General features: G+C 39.8%; 1 protein-coding gene across 1 annotated transcript in view; it reads right to left on the reverse strand.

Annotated features, from left to right (window-relative positions):
• Window positions 1-1,982: 1,982 nt before the first annotated feature.
• GUCY2C (guanylate cyclase 2C) overlaps window positions 1,983-18,746 on the reverse strand; it is a 22,163-nt gene continuing 5,399 nt past the window's right edge. The window contains exons 6-16 of the mRNA XM_010171522.1: window positions 14,943-15,075; window positions 14,297-14,434; window positions 11,198-11,286; window positions 10,382-10,473; window positions 8,629-8,787; window positions 7,048-7,240; window positions 6,493-6,667; window positions 5,451-5,549; window positions 4,612-4,706; window positions 3,934-4,010; window positions 1,983-2,390 (exon numbers count right to left, since the gene is read on the reverse strand). Coding sequence (XP_010169824.1) covers window positions 2,216-2,390; window positions 3,934-4,010; window positions 4,612-4,706; window positions 5,451-5,549; window positions 6,493-6,667; window positions 7,048-7,240; window positions 8,629-8,787; window positions 10,382-10,473; window positions 11,198-11,286; window positions 14,297-14,434; window positions 14,943-15,075 — 1,425 coding nt within the window. The 3' untranslated portion in view covers window positions 1,983-2,215. The remainder of the gene's footprint in view (window positions 2,391-3,933; window positions 4,011-4,611; window positions 4,707-5,450; window positions 5,550-6,492; window positions 6,668-7,047; window positions 7,241-8,628; window positions 8,788-10,381; window positions 10,474-11,197; window positions 11,287-14,296; window positions 14,435-14,942; window positions 15,076-18,746) is intronic.

Below are 18,746 nucleotides of genomic sequence, written 5' to 3' on the forward strand. Positions count from 1 at the left end.
GGCGGGACTTTAAGAAGTTCCCTCGCTCAGGGCAGGTCTCGCCGCTGCCCCCGCCTCCTCCGGCGCCCGCCCCGGCGCCCTGTGCTGGAGGTGGCCCGGCCGGGCTGGGGGCTGCTCCACGCGACGGCTGCCATCTCCCCTCCGGGCCCGCGATGTCCCTCGGGGGAGGCCGGCCGCGGGGGGCCGCTGCCGCGCTTCCCGCCCAAAGCCTCACGGCAGAGGCTCCGAGGCGGAAAACAAACCAGAAGATGGGTCCATCAATTCATTGCTAAGCCGACTATTTATCTTCAAAGAATTATATGAAATTTATAATCTGAAGAATACAGGAAAGAGAAGGGCTACCAGAAACTAGACACTGTTCAAATTAATTGTCTCAATCAGTGTCAGCAGACATTTGCTCTAAAATAATTTGTATCTCAGAAGTGTCAAGGGTGGAACCCATAAAACTTCTCTTTAAAAACAGACTTATGTCACTTCAAAGATCAGAGCAACTCTGCTTAAGATAGTAGTAGTAGTAGTAGTAGTAGTAGTAGTAGTGGGCTTCTTCAGGCTTGAGGAGTCCAGTGCTTCTCACTGCATTACAGCTACACTTGCTGAGCGTATCAGATACAGCAACCAGAACAGTCCAGTGGTGCAGAGAAGCATAGCAGTCCCACCCAAGAACGCAGACATAGAAACGAAGCTTGTTGATTGGCACCGCAGGGTAGGAAATAGCAGACTTTGTACTTTTTTACTGGACTGGTAGTCTTTTTAATACACACCAGTTTCAGAATACCAGACTTGGTTTTTTTCTAGCCTTGTCCCTGTGAACAATGCCATTAGAACATAGACCAAAGAAGTAATGGTATGGTATTAGTGCCAGTCCAACTTTAAGACTGGTTATGTATAACTGAAAGCTGTGGCTGTTGGTTACATACTGTCAGCTATTTCTGTCTATATCATGTTCCTGGATGTAGGAATTTGCATTCATTAGGCAAGAGTATAAACCTTACAGCACCTCCTGATTTAATTTTTTCAGGGATCTTTGCCCTTCAAATCTGTCTGTTTACACCTAGGTTGGTTTTTTTGTGTGTGTGTGTATTGTACAAAGCCAGTTTAGGTTGATAAAGAAAAAATACAGGCAACTGGCTTACTCGTTTTTAACATTTTTAGGTTGTTTACTTGGACAAAAATGCTGTTCAAAACCATAAAATAATGATTTTGCACCAAGTTTTGTGGTTTGAATACTGACCATTATTTCACAATGGTGAAAGAAGTAGCTCAGCTTTGAAAGCCATCAATGCACAAGAGGCCTTTGCAAAAATTTCACTCACTAGTTGTTATTTCGTCATGTGAATGCTGATTTTCTTTTACATGCATCACCTGAGCTTTGATTGCTTTTTAAAGCTATTTATAAATGTCATGGTGTCAGTTAATGAGTGAGTCATTTCAGTAAAACCTCAGTTCTGCCTGGTTGTGAAACTTCATCCAAAAGTTGAATTGAAAGTTTCTGAGGTTTAAAAAATTGAGATAAGTTTGTTTCCTTCATTTCTGTTGTACTTCTGGTTTGGGGACAGAAGCAGAAGTGGAGAAAAGATATGAAAGTGTCTGTTTTTGCAAGATTTCCAGTTTCATTTTGCAGGCTTAAGAGATTCAGATAATCACACAACTTCTGGAGTAATCTCCCAGCATAAATAACAGAAGTGTTTTCTCTTGAACAAAGTCAACCTGATTAAACAAAACATGTGATACACAGTGGAAAACAACAGAAGAAGCAAAATGGCAACATATCCAGGATTTACTTGTGATATGTTTAATGTTTTATTTTCAAATATATTACAGCAATTTGTTCTTCAAATAAAAATTACAATTAAATATAACATTTAAAAATCATTACAAATTAAGGCTTTGCTGTGAATATTTTCAGAAATGGATTATTGAACAGACTAGCACATTTAAAAAACTAACCATAACAAAAAAAAATTATTTTCCAGACTCAAGTGCAGAGAGTTTCATTTACCTCAAATCAGGCTGCATGTGTCCTGCTGAAGTCAGCCAACAATTTCGATGTTACAGTGAAGAGAGATTTGATTTACTGTCAGCAGGTCGGATGGTAGAAAGGATACTTGTAAAGGTATTTTCTTTCTCCTCTAGATGAGAGTGTAAGCCTCCAGTGTTCACATGAAGTACTCCAGAGAGTTGCTGCAGCTTTTTGAGTCATACCAGACATCAAGTTTTAAAGATACGTGGCAAAATTCTCTGTGCTGGCCAGTTGCAGGTATTCCAGGGTACCTGATCGGTAGCTGGGCACCCGTGAAAGCTCCCTTGTCTTGAACCCTTCGTTTTCCCTTTTCTGAAGAATATTTGTTATCATCTCTGCTAAGTCATCTTGTAACCGCTGCTGATTCTCCCTGAAAGCAACAGGATGGAAAAAAAAAATCAGTGATTCACGTTTTTAGTGATCCCCAGTGGTTTTTAAAGATCTCTTCTATGTTTATCTTCATTACATTCACACACTATTGATAGAAAGTGTGGGCAGAACCAAATTCAGGTTCTGTATTTGGGAATAGAATTCAGGATTTATGTGTGGTTTTTTCAGCTAGTATGGCTCACTGTCTGCATAGGAGGTCTGTAGCTGTGTCATTATCAACCTTAAAAAAATTTCAGCATCATTTACATGAAAAGGAAGACATTAGTTAGATTAAATCCAAATCAAAATAGATTCTAGCTCTCAACATCATTACTGGTGCTAGCACTTCCACTATTCAACTTCAGGTGGCCTTCAGTAACAGAGTTGCCACTTTTTAATAAATTTCTGCAGTGTGTTTGGCTTTTGCTGGAGTACCCCACATATGACAATTTTAAGGGGCAATTTTATCAGTGACAGCCTATTATGAGGAAGCAAAACCAAAAACATCATTGACCGCAGTAAGACAGCTCAAGAAGTATTTTCAGTAGTTGAATTGCAGAAGACTTGCCAATTTGATAAGTCTGATAGTCTCAACTGATCGTGTAAATTCAAAAAGGTGTTCTGAGTTTACAAAAGAGTAATTTCCTGCTCAGCCCAGAGACAAACACTTGTACTTTATATAATTGCTTCAAGTTGTACTGAAACACTGTCATTTCAAAGCAGATGTCAGAAAATTCCCACTTGGTAAAGAGTGACTGTACACAGGAGTTTAGAGCAGAAAGTAAGGAACTTCCACATTTAATGAATTTGCAGGAAATAATACAATACTTGTATGCAAAATACACGTGGAATAAATGCAACCAGTTATCCTGACTTCCATTTTGCATGGCTTCTCAAAAACAACACTTCCGCTATTACTATGTTTTTATTCAGTACTAATGCAAAATGATAGCTCAGTTCCAGGACATCAACCTCATATTTCTTTCTTGTCTCTTCTGTATTAGAAAGTAAGCTTTGGTTAAATTTTTAAAGAGTTTATGCCTGTGCAATACTACAGTAATTTTGTGCGCCTCTTCTAGCAGAATACTGCTCAAAATCCTCAAGTTTCATTCCTCCTACAGATTCCTCCACAAGAGCTTACAGCCATAGCATGATATTACAGAGAGCTGCACATTCAGTTGCAGTTATCCTCTCACTGTCACATACAGGTGCCATTAGGACTAAAGTTTGGGGAGTATTAATGTTTTTAAATTTTCTGTCCGTCTCTTGCACTTACTACATCAGCAAGTTGTCTTATAAGTCTTATTTCTCTTTCAAGGAAATAAACCTGTTAAGCACTTATATATGCAAATAACCTTCATGCATAGTCCCATGTCATGAATATTTACACGTTTATATGCACATACACTGTTAAGCCTCTAACTACTGAAAGCAAGTTGGTTGAGTGATATAAAAAACCCACAAGTGCCACAGAGGAACAGCGAAGGCTAAAGCACAAAGACAGGGAGTTTATCTTCCTTTTTCACATATAAAGAGCATCTTACACAGAAGGAGGTGTTGGGAGATTGTATTTCTTGTCCTCAGTACCCGTCAACCAGTAGGTAATCTCTGTTCCTCTGCCCTAAATATGTATGACAAAGAAGAGAAAGCACAATTTAGGGATTAGAATGCATTTTTTGTATTTAATTTACTTAAATAATACTGTATTGCACATTTAAGTGTTTGTCTTTGCTTGTTTTCAGTAACTGATGCTCACAGCAAAGAACTCAAAATCAGATGTAAGAAGAATAATGGAGGAGATGCAGCTGCACACCCACTCCCTTGTTCCATGCCCTGAAACACATGCCATGGGAGAGGTGAGATGTGCTGCCTGCCATCAGCTCCCAAGTATAAACATCTGCCAAGTGTAATAGCCTGAAATAAAGGGACTGGTAGATAGACAGTCAGATATCAGAGCATGAGCAAATTAACAATAGATTCAGCTTCCCTTCCATCAGATTAATTCAGTCCACAATTTTCTGTTACAAACCGTATGTTTCATTTATTTTCCACGTTTTTATGTTGCTTTCATTTATGACTTAGGGAGCTAGAGACTGTGATACCTATTGATCTGTATCCCTTGTTCCCCAGCTGTTAATTATGGGGCGGGGTACTCTCAGCTATATAATACTTTTATACCATCCCTCTTCTCTATGTTCATGCATGCATATGGTAAAGGTTACCTTCAAGTATGTTTCTCCTCTCACTTCATACTGGAATTGGCAGTCTGTTCTTTTCAGGATGTTAATAGTGGAACCACTTACATGAATCCTTAAAGCTAAAAATTAAAGACACAACGAAAGCTCAGTCTGGAAATGTACCACATAATCATAGTAAGTATGTGTGAGAACTGGTGCTATAGCAGAAGCTCCTCCAATTACTATCAACATATCCAATTAAATGAGAATCAATTACACTGCTGTACGAAAAATCTGACTCCACTACATAGTATCTAGGGAGGAATAGCTGGTACAGCCATTGATCTGAAATGCAGGTGACCATGGTACCTGTAGTATTTAGATGCCAAAAGGGAAAAGAATAATTGGGAGTGTTCTATACAGAGAATAGTCATGTGAAGACATTGGGCAGAAGGAAAACAAACTCGCTCTTGGCACATTTCCCTAATGGTGAAGTTGAAGACTTAATTGCTTCAACATAAAATATACAGTCAGCTTATTTACACAACAGAGCTGTAATACAATTCTAGGTCGAACTAAAATCTGCCATTCATAGAGTGAAATTAAATCCCAGACACATAAGTATCACATCTTCCAGAGGAACGCAGCCAGTGAACCAGCCTATGTAGTTCCCGTAACCAGCACTGAAGCATGAACAAGGAACAATTCTTCATTGCCCAGCAGGACAGTGAAACAATTGGTAATCAAAACAAACATGGTTTCTTAATCTTTAAAATTTCTGTGAGGTGATAATAAATTGCTCTCATCTGAAAACAGACCCTTCAGTCACAAAGTAACCAAAGCCTTTGGTCCTGCTACACTGACAGCTAAAATGTAATCCTTACGCAAGCCTGTGGATTCCATCCGTGAAGCTGTGTTCACTGTATCTCCAAACAAACAGTAACGGGGCATTTTTATTCCAACCACACCAGCCGCACACGGACCTAGAAACGGGATGCAGAGAATGAAAGAGGTGGATAAAGACACTATTTATTTGGAAAGTGTCTCACCTGCAGAGCAGCGCAGTACCTGCTGGAGCTCTGCATTCCTCACTGATGACAATACTCTGTACTTCACTTCCCAAAGTATCTGGTGGTCTCCCCTTCCACTCCAAAGCGAGCCTAGCTCTGTTTGTCATGCATAATCCAATAAGAGCATAAAAAAAAGACATGGCTGCACAGTGTTACTTGTATTTAAACACAATTTTTGTGCAGAAAAAATACAGTTCCTAACTCAGTTTTGGAAGCAAGAGGAAAAGAAAATAAGCTTCATTATGGAGGGGTGAATAGTGGTGCCTCAAAGGGCTTCCCAGTGCCTCAGTCACTTTCATCAATATGTTCCTTCCCTGGCAGCTGGTGTTCAGGTGGTTGTTGAAACAAACAAAAATGAAAATTTCCCAAAGTACCTGGGAGCTATCTGCTTTAGCTATCTGCACTTCCCCTTTGAGAAAAATGATTTTTATGGGTTAATTAAAATATAAATTCCCACATACGCTTGTCAGAACCTCCAAAAGCATAAAATACAGGCCAGCATTTTGTAGCTAGACAAGCATATCTCGCCATGGCTGATCTCCACTTTGGTCAGGAAGGAGAGATCTGTGAAGGTGTGTTTGATACAACTGGCTTTAATCATACCAGGAACAGTGGCAGTTACTCTTCTTAGCTACTCACTTAAGCTATGAATTAATGCATGTGGGCTATTTCACTACAGGGGAGCAAACCAGTGGCTCATTTAGTTCTGTTGCTCTTCCTCCAGGTACGTTGTTTTCACCCTGATTCTTCCTAAGGAAAGCGGTTGTGTATGATGTACTACCAGATCTCCCACGGATGTCTATTCTGTTCAAACACAAGGCAACAACATTGTCGTTGATCTAGCACTACTGTGTACCAGAGTGAATTCCAATGCGAATCCAAACAGGCAGACCCGGCAGATGTCTCAGTTCAAAAGATCCCATGAAGCTGAGGATGTCCAGAGCCATCATGGAGATGTCTACTGCATGCCGGTTGCCATTCCTCTTTGGTAAACCACTCACCACCATGTAAGCATCACCAATGGTCTCTACCTGTGGAAATAGAATTAGAACTCACTACCTGCAGACACAGAAAAATACATATTTAGTTCAAAGCAGAAAGGTTCTGTCTGATCCTCATGTTCATGATTAAACATTTCTTCCTGGACAGCAGGATTGATTAGTTTAAGGTAGGCGACATCTTTTTGGTATATGAGTGTTTATAACTGTACTCAGCATTCCAGTTAATGAATCTGTGACCACCTAGTATAGAAAATTTAGTATAAGCAGGCACACTTGAATTGAGGTAATCTTGACCTGTTTTTCTCTCTTTTGTCTTTGCTTAGAAGGCAGATTCCCAAAACCACCACATCATCCAATTTGATTTGTGTGTCCCTTGGTTGTTAACTGAGCAAAAGTGCAGAGCTAATCACCTTGTAAACATCATGATGGTCAAGAATGTGGTCAAAGTTCTTGTAGATGTCATTCAGCATATCTACCACCTCCATAGGGGTGCTGTATTTGCAGAGTGTGGTGAAGCCAACAATGTCACTGAAGTAGATAGTGACTTCTTCAAATAGCTCTGGCTCTACCAGGCCAGTCTCCTTCAAAGACTTTACTACTGGCCTGTGGAAATAGAGAAGGCAGGAAGACAGATGAGTAGTCTGTGTTTAATATTAAAGGTATTTTTTCATGCAACCCAACCATATCATTGCTTTCTGTGTAGGAAACATCAAATTGTTTGCTGAAAACTGCAGCTGTAATCACATTTTAGAGGCTTATAATACCTTTCAGCTAGGGACCTCAAAACACTTACTAATGTTAATTAATGTGCTACAGCCTTACAACATCCAAGTGTGCTAATAACCATGAGGAAACTGAGGCACAGGAAATGGAGCTTCTTGGCTAAGGTCAGAAATAGGGATATTCAGTCAAATTTAAAAGTGAAATTCTAAAACTTCTGACATGTAGATCTACGTTCTACCCACCCAATAAGTAAAACAGGCATATTTTTCTGTTCCCCAGCACAGAAGTAATTTCATCCTGATAATTACATCACCTCATCCTGATTTCAGATGAGATATCATAGTCTGATAATTTTATGGAACAAAAGTTCAGTACAATGACAGTCAATATCTATTCAGAGGGACCTCCATTTTCCTGCATTTCTAAATCCAGGAAAATATATGTTCCTAGTGCAGATATTAGAAGAGAATAAATGAAAGAGACACAGAAAATTACAGATGTTGCACAATGCTTTGTTCCCTCTACAATGAGACAATAATAGAGTGGTAGGAACAACAAAGAATGGAAGGAAACATGTATTCCTTGTCTCACAGTCTACAGACAGATAATTCAGATTATTTCAATTTTCCCCAAAACTACATTGAACAGACTTTTATTTTCTTCTTTTAATGTGAGTCACAAAATCAATACCCTGACTACTTAAATACCCTGTAAACTAGTAATGACATACCAGGATAGTTTTATTATTCTGAATGTATGCAATACCAAAATTATTGATATTATCAATATTATAATATCAATAATACTTGTCCTATACCATTCTCTGAAGCATCCGTCTAGCCCAGTATGGCCTAGCCCACCTCAGCCCCTCTTTTGCATTGCTAAACCCCAGCCTGAGGTTGGACTGCACTCCTGCTCTCCAGCTGGACACTCCTTCCACCTCATAAAGTGCTGGAGCAGAACAGAGCTCTGTGATGTGGGAATCACTGTAGATCAATGTGTTCCCAGAAAGGCAGTGAAAAAGAGGTTTGTGCTGGAAAGGGGGATCCTGTGCATGAAGAGAGGTTGGCGAAGATAACAGGTCCCAGCAACATCTTGCCATGAAACTCCACCATAGGGTGGAGACCTCAGCTTCTTCTTTTCTTCCTAGCAAGATCAGATTAGAGGGGAAGTAAATAGAAGATTAATATAAATCCCAACCCCTGCTCTCCAAGAATCAGGTGATATACGTAAATAAAATATCAGTGAAAATCCTCCTGGGCTGTTACCTTGGAAGTAACATGAAATTAAGCCTGTCTGCTCTGTCTCGCTCTGCTTTGTATAGCTCTGTCCTTTCCTCCACCAGGTGCTCCAGGTTCCGGGAATACAGCTGTAGACGCCGGATCAGGGTATCCATGTAGCTTTCATTGGTTTGGCCATGGTAGTTACTGTGAAAAACATAAATATACAGGAGCCAACAAGAAAGGTTGATGGAAGCACATTGTTGAGAGAGGCAAAAAAAAGGCAAAGAACTTCTCCAGTGTTTGACTTCCATGTAGTTAGAATGCAAAGTGCCTCAAGTGCAACATTCTTTTTTCTTGCTTGGAGAGCTTATGTATATGAATTGAAAGTCTGTGATCCACACTTGTCACTTGGAGATGGTAATTCTTAAAGCACTCTTAAATCACCTAGCCCTGCTAATATTGTCAACTCCAGGTTACCTTGGGTAATCCATGAACTTTAATTTCTAAAAAGTAATTGACAAGCTCAAATCCTGAGAGGAAGCTAAAGATAGTAGGTAGAAAATTGCCTATAAAGTTTAGATGGGGACTTCAGCCAGAAGGATTCAGACAATTTGGGGCTGTCTATGTAGAAGATAGAACAATTCAATGGATAAATTAGCAGCCCCTGGGCTAGTTTTGCTCACAAGATCCTGAGAACTCCAGTCTACTAACTCCTGGAAACAGAAGTATGGTAACACAAGTCACTCATAACACCTGTTTGTCTGGACAGCCTGCACTCACCAAAGCAATCTGAAAGTAGATGGGGCCAGGCTGACTGGAAGAGTCAGATGAGTATTGTACCCAACTGGACTTTAAAACCATCCTTACTTTAAACAAATCTTTACGTCAGGGATGCACCATCTTAGACCTGCCATGAGGAGAACACAGTGTTGCATGTGGCAACCTCTTTGCTTTTGTAGGATGGAGGCCTAGGAGCTGAACCAGGACATCTTTCTATTCAGCTGCAGTATGATTATTCAATTATGCATAGTGTAATTGTCCTTCTGCCCATGTAAAGTGTAAAATGATGTAAGTACTGTTGGGGTTTGTTGGTGAGGAGAGCTTTAAAAACTGGGGAGTCATTTACCAAGAGAAGTGATTAAAAGCTCACTGTTTGGACATAGAAATAATTAATTCAGACCAAACTCTGTAGGAACAATGCGGCATTGGCCAGGTGAAAGGCCTGTATAACCCCACAAGTTTTATCCAGCCATGGCCCTTATTATCCCACAATTTTATACCAACAAAACTCTGTAATTAATACTTCTGGTGAGTTACAAACCAGCACTTCTAGTCAGCTTAATTTGGGACCATCCGAACTCATATATGGCACAGCCCAGCTCATCCAAACTTTCTAAATCATCCTCCAAACATTTATGTGCATTCATTTCCCGAAACTTAGATGACATGAGTCACTATCCAACTCTTGACTAGAGACAGGGGGTGAATTACTTGAATGCTTTAAATCTCTAATTATCCAGTTTGCTACTTTCACAATGTACCAATTTGAGGTATGGTGATTGTTTTACCCTCACTCAGCTAATAAATGCATAGATGCTCATGTACACACATGTACGTATACCCATGCACGTGCTCACCTACTTTTCTGCCAAAGAATAGAAGAGGATCTAAGTGAAGATGCTCAGTTTTTCCACTGGCTGAATCACAATCACATCAGCTTACAAACTTAAAAATATGAGCTTTCTAACGCTTCGGAGGAGTTTGGAGCATCTTAAAAAATAGAGCCCCTGCTGCTCACCTGAATATTTTAGCCAGAGTATTCTCAATTTTCTTAAAATCAGGCCTCTTCTCTGGATCTTCCTCCCAGCAGCTCTTCACTAATGTATACACCTTCAAACAAAAAATTAAGGAAAGTCCACATGAGTAATGGATATAGAAGAACAATGATGCTAAATAGCACTAGTTCATTAGGGAATTTCTGGTTACTCTTGACTGGCAACATATTAAAATGTGTGACTAAATGTTTTGTATCTATGGTTAGGACACTCATTGCACTCACTTAAATTTAACTCTATGGTGACTAGTGACATGATCCTAACTTGAATTTGCAATACATAAATGAGAGGCAAGTAAATGGATCCAGTCTTGCAGCAAGTGCCAGATACAGTTATTGACATGGAGGTAAATGCTGTGGTAATTATATTTCCAATATCCTGAGTCTGGGATTTTCTGAAACTGGTGATTCAGCCAAAAAGAATGAGGTTCATTGCTGAATATGGGGATGTCTACAATACAGACATTTTCACCTGAGCAAGAAGCCTTAAGGGCTATATAATCAGTGGAGAGAGGTATATTTGAGGTGTGATTCATCCCATCTTAAAGATATTTAAAATAGGTCAGAAAAGTGGCACCATAAAAGTACCTGTTTCTTTCCAGTGAAACAATTTTCATGAGTTGTATTTCATTTCACTATAGAATACAGTTTTTTCCCCATGAGGTTAGGGCATTTGTCATAAAATGTGCATAGCTTTCATTCTCCCATGATCATGAGCTCTAGTTTGGCCAGGACTTCCACCCTTCACCCAGAAAAGGGCTCAATTAATTATTAGCTTACTTCCATCTGTCTTTCCCCCACTGATTCCAAGGACAGGTCTGGTCGGAAAGGCTTCACTCCTTTGCCACTCTCCACTCTATAAAGTTTCTCTAACACAGGAAAAAGATGCAAAGTTTTAAACAGAAAAACATAAGAAGGACATTCCTCGTGGATAGCATCCTATGATGTTATGAGTTACTGTACAAACAGAAGTCTTGAAGACAGTTCCCTCATTTTGATATGAATTTCAGCTTTGAAGCTTTTTTAAATATATGGCACAAGATCAAAACAGGCTGGCTTGAAGGCCTCTGGAAGCAAAATGAATAGGAATGTACACGAGTATCTGTTGGTCACGGTAGACATGGCATCTTCCCAAATGAACATTAGGCGTTATTAGCGTGCCTCTCAGCATGAAATAGAGCTATTGTAAAAAACAATGTGAAAAGCCCATTGGAATTTGATCAAAAGTGTGGAGACATACAACTCTTATCAGAGCAGTTCAAATCATCCTGCAGATGCTCAGCTTCCTTAAAACTAGGCTATTAATGTATATGGTTTAAAAACATTGCATTTGTTAGTTAATTTGTATTCTTATTCATTAAATCCATTCTATGAAAGTTATTTGTATTCTGAACATATTAAAATGCAGGCCGCATTTGCACAACTCAAATTAAGCACAGTAAGTGAGGGCTAGAGCAAAAATATCTCTCTCTGTACATCTCCTCCAGACCTCAAGAGTTCCAGAGGGAGGGATTTGAAAAAGAGAAGCAATTTTTTAGCTCTAGGGGAGAGAAAGAGAAACTGAAAGGGATCCGTGAAAAAGTGTGAAACACATTTATTAATAATGTCAGATTGTATTTTGGAGACAATTTTACTGAAGGAAGCATATAATGAGATGAGGAAGGTTTGTAATCGTGATGGTGTGTGCAAGTCTAGAGCAGCTAGGGATGCCTAAGCATGCCCAGTGTGCATGATCACCCTAAAAAGATGCAGTAGCTTACAGCTTTGTGGTACAGAAATTACAGACTAGAGAAGGAGCAGGAGACTTGAGTCTCCCAAATGCTATGGAGTGGAGAGACTGCTAAGAAATCTTCTGTGGGCTAAGAGACAGGAGAATCTGTGTAAGTCTCATGTATGCAAGAGGAATGTGTTGGATTTCCATGCTGTGCACATACCTGAGAGCGGAAGTAACAGCAACTATTAGCAACACTGCAATTAGCCAGTGGCAGAAAGTAGTGGAACAAGGAGGCAGCTTGAATTGAGCATTGGTACGTGACAAGATTTCACAGTCTTGAGCAGTGAATGAGGTGTTTCTGCAGAAGAGTGGAGCAATCAGTTGGCCTAGCAACTGTCTCACAGAGAAGTCAGTGAAGAGGACTATGACCTAGTTACTTCTATACATTAGAGATCCAGTTCTGTATGCCTGTTGTCTTTGTGGGACTTCTTTTCTCTCATTAGTAGCAATATTATTGTATGTTACATTGATTGATAAATATTGGCAAATTGAGAGAATTGGCTCACTGAGTACCTGGAAATTGAGTTTAGTTTTCCTAAGTTGATGGATGGAGGCCAAGTACAGGGGTTTTTAAACAACTCTTAAAATCTTAACACAGTCCTCGCTGCTGCCAATGAAGTCCTGGAGAAGCGGTTATATCAGTTGGCCTGAAATATCAGTATCATGTCTTCTAACTTGCAGAGATTAACTTCTGATAGCCTAGCCATTGAAAGGGAGACTTAGAAAGCAAATGAATCTAACATGCAACAGGGACATTTCTTTGCCCATTACCATTGACTCTAATTTGATATTCTTTTCCCTCTTTTTATCTTAGATATTTGCAAATTAATGCTTGCCTCAAGTTTGAGCTAATCAAATGATGCGATCACATCTCAGAAAAGCACAGAAACAGTGTCTGAGGATAACTTAATAACCACTAACATAACACAGAAAGACTGTAACTGTTGAATGAACAGTTAAAAGAAGGTAGTTTGCTATGGATTTGCTCTGAAAGTCAAAATGAGCAAGGGAAAATATTGCTCTTTCCTTTCTCCATCTATTTTAGCAATCTTTGTAAAATCCTTGCATTCATGAGGATTGTGTCTGCCTCTTCACAAGAAAAGTGCATAGAAAGACTTTTATCTTCTCTACCTTATCTTAAGCATGGAGTCCTATAGAGTTTTCTTGAGGGGGAACAGGCATTTCTAAGCTCTTTTAGGTCTACATTTATATTATAGAGTTGGTGATGTGAAATACTGTGTTTCCACAAATATGAGCATAGATTTGCAATAATGTAGGATGATGGATGTGCCCCAGAAGTTATTCTCAAACCTTTCTCAGGAAAAGAGCTATTAGGCTTTCCAGCTGCTGCTCTAGATGTTTTAACAAAAGTGAGGCGGATCTATCAGAGTGACTCAGAGGTAAAGGCAATGTCTAAACTTGTTGTTGGTAACAGTCACTAGGAAAATCCCAAACCCACACATGCTTTTATGTCAGTTCTAATATATAATAATTCCTGGATTCTCAGAACTGGGATTGACTGGGCTGTTAGCCACTCAAAAACAATGTCACAAAATGCACAAAATGGAGTTTAATGGATGCACTACCAGAGGAGGTGCTTTTTCTGACAGAAGACAAATAACTAAAAGTAATTTTGACAGTCTCGAATAAAGTCTGAATTGCCAGTTTTTAAATTCCAACTGTTCTTGGGTCATGCTGCTGCATTTTTGTTGTTCTGTGTTGACATTGCTGATTTACAATGCCTAATATGAGTGAATTATTATATGTTGTGGAAAACTCATAATAGAAAAACCTTTGTGGCCTTTAAATGTCACAGTAAGTCTGGACAGCATTGTATAATCCTAACTTCTGTAATGCTGTGGCCAAGGTGAGGAGGGAGGAGAAAGGGCAAGAAAACTCGAGGTAAACTTTATTTACAGAAAGAATAAGGACACTTGCCCCGACAGTGAGATCCTTCAAACAGGCCCTTCATTCATCACACAGTGAAAGAAGCAGCAGTTCAAGCAGCTATCAGAGACAGTGCCTTTCACAAAATCTGGAGAATGGCCCAGTTACAGCTACGCCTTCCCAAAAGGCTGCAATGGAGGAGAAATTTGTGGATTTACCTTTGTTGTCCCGGCACTGTCCAGTGTAGAAGGTCTCTCTGCGTAGGATGATTTCTTGGGCAATAATCCCATAGCTGTACACATCACCTTTCTGAGATACATCAGCATCACGGAGATGCTCAGGAGCTGTCCACAGGTCTGAAGATCCAGGTGACAAAAGGGGCCAAGTTAAAGGGGGAAGGAAGAGAAGTAATTGAAAAAGGGTGAATTAAATCACAAAGCATTGTGGTAACACATGGATCTGATCAATGACAAGATCATGTGGTACTTCTTTTTTTCTTCACACAAGTTCAGCGTTACTGCTGAAGGGAGCTGTTTGCATGGAAGCCTTGGATGCTGAAAATATTTCTTGCATCTCAGCCACATGTGAAATCTCTGTTTTCTAAACTGTAAGTTGAAAATTCATCTTTCCTTCTCACTTACACTGCCTAATTTCTTTCTCTACCTGCTAATACTCCTTTTGCATTGTTATTTAAGATAGTGTTTTCAGATATCATTTATATGATGGCTGCTACCTGAAACAAAATCATATTGTATGTTTTGTACTGTGTACAAGATGTAATGAGGCCCTACTGGATTATGAATAAAAGAAAATTCCATTAGGTTGGAAACCATGAAGGAGAGTCCAATTAGGTACTATTTTTACCTTTCCTTGGAGGCAGAATTGAATTACAGCCAAAATCAGTGATCTTCACTACCATGCGATTGTCTACTACACAGTTTGTGGATTTGAGTCGACCGTGGACTTCAGTTTTGCTTGAGTGCAGGTAAGACATCCCCTGTGGTTGATAATAAAAGAGGAAGAAAGCAAGACTACATGTGAGACACTCAGCTGTTACCAGACTCAAAAAGAATATGAAATATTAGTGTAATTTCTGTCTAAGTAATTAAGTGGCCTTTATCTGCAATGAATATGCATAAATCACAATTCCTTGTCATGGAGAGAAACAAATATTTACAGAGGAGATTTTCCAAGATGACAGAACAGTCAATATTAAGAAATGAGATCTACCATTAGAAGGATCATGTAATGGAAGACGGTCCTTCCTCTTAGTTAACAAAAGTCTGACATAGCATCTTGGGTTTTGATAAGTTTAGAAGACAATTAAGCAAATCTATTTCCTCCCACAGAAGTTTTGATTTCACTTGTAATTAAATGCTTTTTTGGTAAATTTAGTACATATTTGTTGGAATGTCACACATAAAAAGTGCTTCCAAATCCATGTTCATCACACCATTTGTGTGAGAAGAATTGTTTTTTATGTCTGTCTCATCTTTGAAGATGATCATACACCAGAGACTTCATTCAGAAACATTCCAACAGATCCTCTTCTGCAAAGCAGAGGGCTGAATAGGGGTCAATGCAAAGAGTGTAAGATGATGCACTAAGGCTTATATAAGGCAGGTGATCAGATTAGATAATCATAAAGGTGTCTTCTAACCTGACTGATCATGGTTTTCTCTATACTAGTCAACACATGTCAGCTATTCATGAGGTAATCTTGGAAGTAGGCACCATGAGGACTGGACGATGCAGTTTCAGCTGTTTCCTGAGATTCAGACTCTTGACTAACAGCACATACAGGCATACAAAGGTGTGTAGTTTGCCCCTTTTTACTCATCATCTCTGAATTCATCTCATTTGGTCTAAGACACTCAAATATGGTGCAATGCATGAAAAGGGGACAGCACTGAGGCCTAGCAGGAAAAGGACATTAGTAAGTGGGTGTAAGCTCAAGAAGGGAGTAGGTATGCTAATTTGCACCCTCTTGCTATTATTTATTCTGTTTCATCTCTCTCTTCTGAACTACTTAAGCTCACACCTACTTATAGCCTACTGCTGGTTGTTTTTCTTCCTATAGTCCTCTTTCCTGTAGCTCAGTATATGAAGCATAATCTATATTCTGTGGAAGCCAGAACAGGTACGCCCTACCTGTTTAGTTTATTCTTCCACTTAGACTCCTACATGTATAGTGGGAACTGGTAGACAGACTTTAATCTTAGCTTACATAGCTCATGTGGTCATGAATACACTGTATGACATGCTGGGTTTTCTCTCCAAATACTGGGTACCCGTAATTGGGAAAGGATCAGTAAATGCTACAAGAGATCACTGAGACATGAGCTGAGTTTCGGGCACAGTAGATGTATGTCTGAGACACAAGCAGCCTGCAAGAGGTGCAATTCCTGGAGAATGTTGTTGGACCGGTTATCCTGGACCTATCTAGACCATGCCAAAATTTACAGAGACTATGTGCGCGCTATATCCAAGGAATATATTTCTTGATTAAGCAGCTTTTATTATGCAGCTCTGATGACACTGTCCAGGATGTTTTGCCTGCTTTAGGTCCCATTTCCTCCAGCTGTGCCTTCTTCCAGCTTCTGTTTTCATCCGACAGGAAATATACCCATTGCTACAGCAGAATTTCTAATCAGTTTCAGCATCAAATGGCAAGCAAAGGTAATTTTTGCTTCCTTATATCAGGTCTTTCTTGTTAACAATTTCCGGAGGCAAACTTATAGATGTACCTAATAAAATTTTCCTCTTTCCTTCCAACTATCCTATGTACCTACCTGAAAACACAGAACCTATTAAGAACCCACAATGTGATTTTCAAAATTTATAATGACTTTCAGTGCAGCACTTGTAAGTCCTTGAGACATTCTTGTAACCTCTTCTTTCAAGCTCTGAACTGAGAACCCTTTTCCTCACACAGCGCAAGAACGTTACAATCTCTTGCACAATATCCTGCAGCAGCTCCTTATTTAATAAATAGTGTTGCAAAACCAGTGTATGCACTAATAACTGCAAGGCTTGATTACTGCAGTTCCTTCTTATCAGACCTTTCAACAGAGATCTTCTGTCACATATAACCAAATTCATGCAGATACAGTTGGTACCATCAGACCTACAGACAGCAAAGATAGAAAAGAAAACATGGAGCAGATTTAGGGCTTCCCCTTTGTCTATCCCACCTCCAGTGGACTAGAGGATGCTCTAGGAATAGAGCTTGGCTAGCTGTACCAGGGAATAGAAAAGATACAACTCCTCTGTTCAGAAACGCTGATGCAGCAGCTTCTGTACCAGATGAAAAGTAGGCGAAGTACAAGGACTGTTTAGAATCACAGAATCATAGTGATTGGAAAAGACTTTTAAGATCATCGAGTCCAACCATTAACCTATCACTACCAATCCCATCTCTAAACCATGTCCCTGAGCACCTCATCTACCCACCTTTTAAATATCGCTAGGGATGGAGACTCCACCACTTCCCTGGGTAGCCTGTTCCAATGTTTGACTGCCCTTTCTGCAAATAAATTTTTCCTAATACCTAACCTAAACCTCCTCTGGTGCAACTTGTAGCCATTTCTTCTCATACTGTTACCCGGGAGAAGAGACTAAGACCCACCTCACTACAACCTCTCTTCAGGTAGTTGTAGAGAGCAGTAAGGTCTCCCCTCAGCCTTCTCTTCTCCAGACTAAACAACCCCAGCTCCCTCAGCCACTCCTCATAAGACTTGTTCTCAAAGCCCTTCACCGTAAAAGGGCAACCATAAAAGCGGGGCATAGGGAAGTGGTGGTGTGGAGAGGAAGGAGCATATCAAAAGGAATGCAAAGGAACTGAAGGAGCTGGTCATAGGGATTTTAACAGCGTGGAGAGCTGGGGCTGGACTTGAAAAGGGCAGAAGCTAGGATGAGAGGAACTGTAGCTGAAGGGCTATGAAGTGACTTGTAAAGCAAGGAGCCATTCAAGTGAAAATAGAGAGGGTGCCTGGGAAGCTGTGGTTTGGGAAAAGTTATACAAGAAGTTCATGGAAGTGTTTAAGTCCCAGCGGATCCACCACAACATCAGGTTAAGGAATAGGAGAGGCTGGCAGATCATCCAAATGACAGTAAGTTTCCTGATATTCCTAGGTACATACAGATTTGCAGGAAGATTTTGTGAACCATCTCTACTAACATGGCTAATAATGCTCAGGAATCATTCCACAGAACAGATGTGGTGTGCTGCTTAAACTCAGATTCCATGTCCTGTTCCCATAACCAACAGTGCAGTGAAGGACTGTTTGTGAATCCCGGTCCCAGTGCAATCCCTGGGCATTTGGTCACCCCCTTCAGAAGGACTGTGATTTCTCTCTCCTTCTCATAAACAGAGCCAGTACTAATCCATATTTTCCTAGGAAACATCTGAAGGTGAACTGCAAAGGGTTAAAAAATACGGTGGTTTTTTTATATGCTCTAGGGAGGAACGGAAACTCCACTGCTGCTGTTTAAAATGAAACTTAATGCTGAATGTTAGCTCAACTTCAAAGTCATTAACAATGCCAACAAACTGTGACAATTTGGATTAAGGAAAATTTAATAAAGAGCAAGATTTTCAATATCTCTTTAGAACAGACACAGTGGAGTCATTCATTGTGGAGACCAAATCTGAACAGATGCCTGTAG

Source organism: Antrostomus carolinensis, unplaced genomic scaffold (assembly GCF_000700745.2).
Source record: "Antrostomus carolinensis isolate BGI_N321 unplaced genomic scaffold, ASM70074v2 scaffold437, whole genome shotgun sequence".
Taxonomy (NCBI): Eukaryota; Metazoa; Chordata; class Aves; order Caprimulgiformes; family Caprimulgidae; genus Antrostomus; species Antrostomus carolinensis.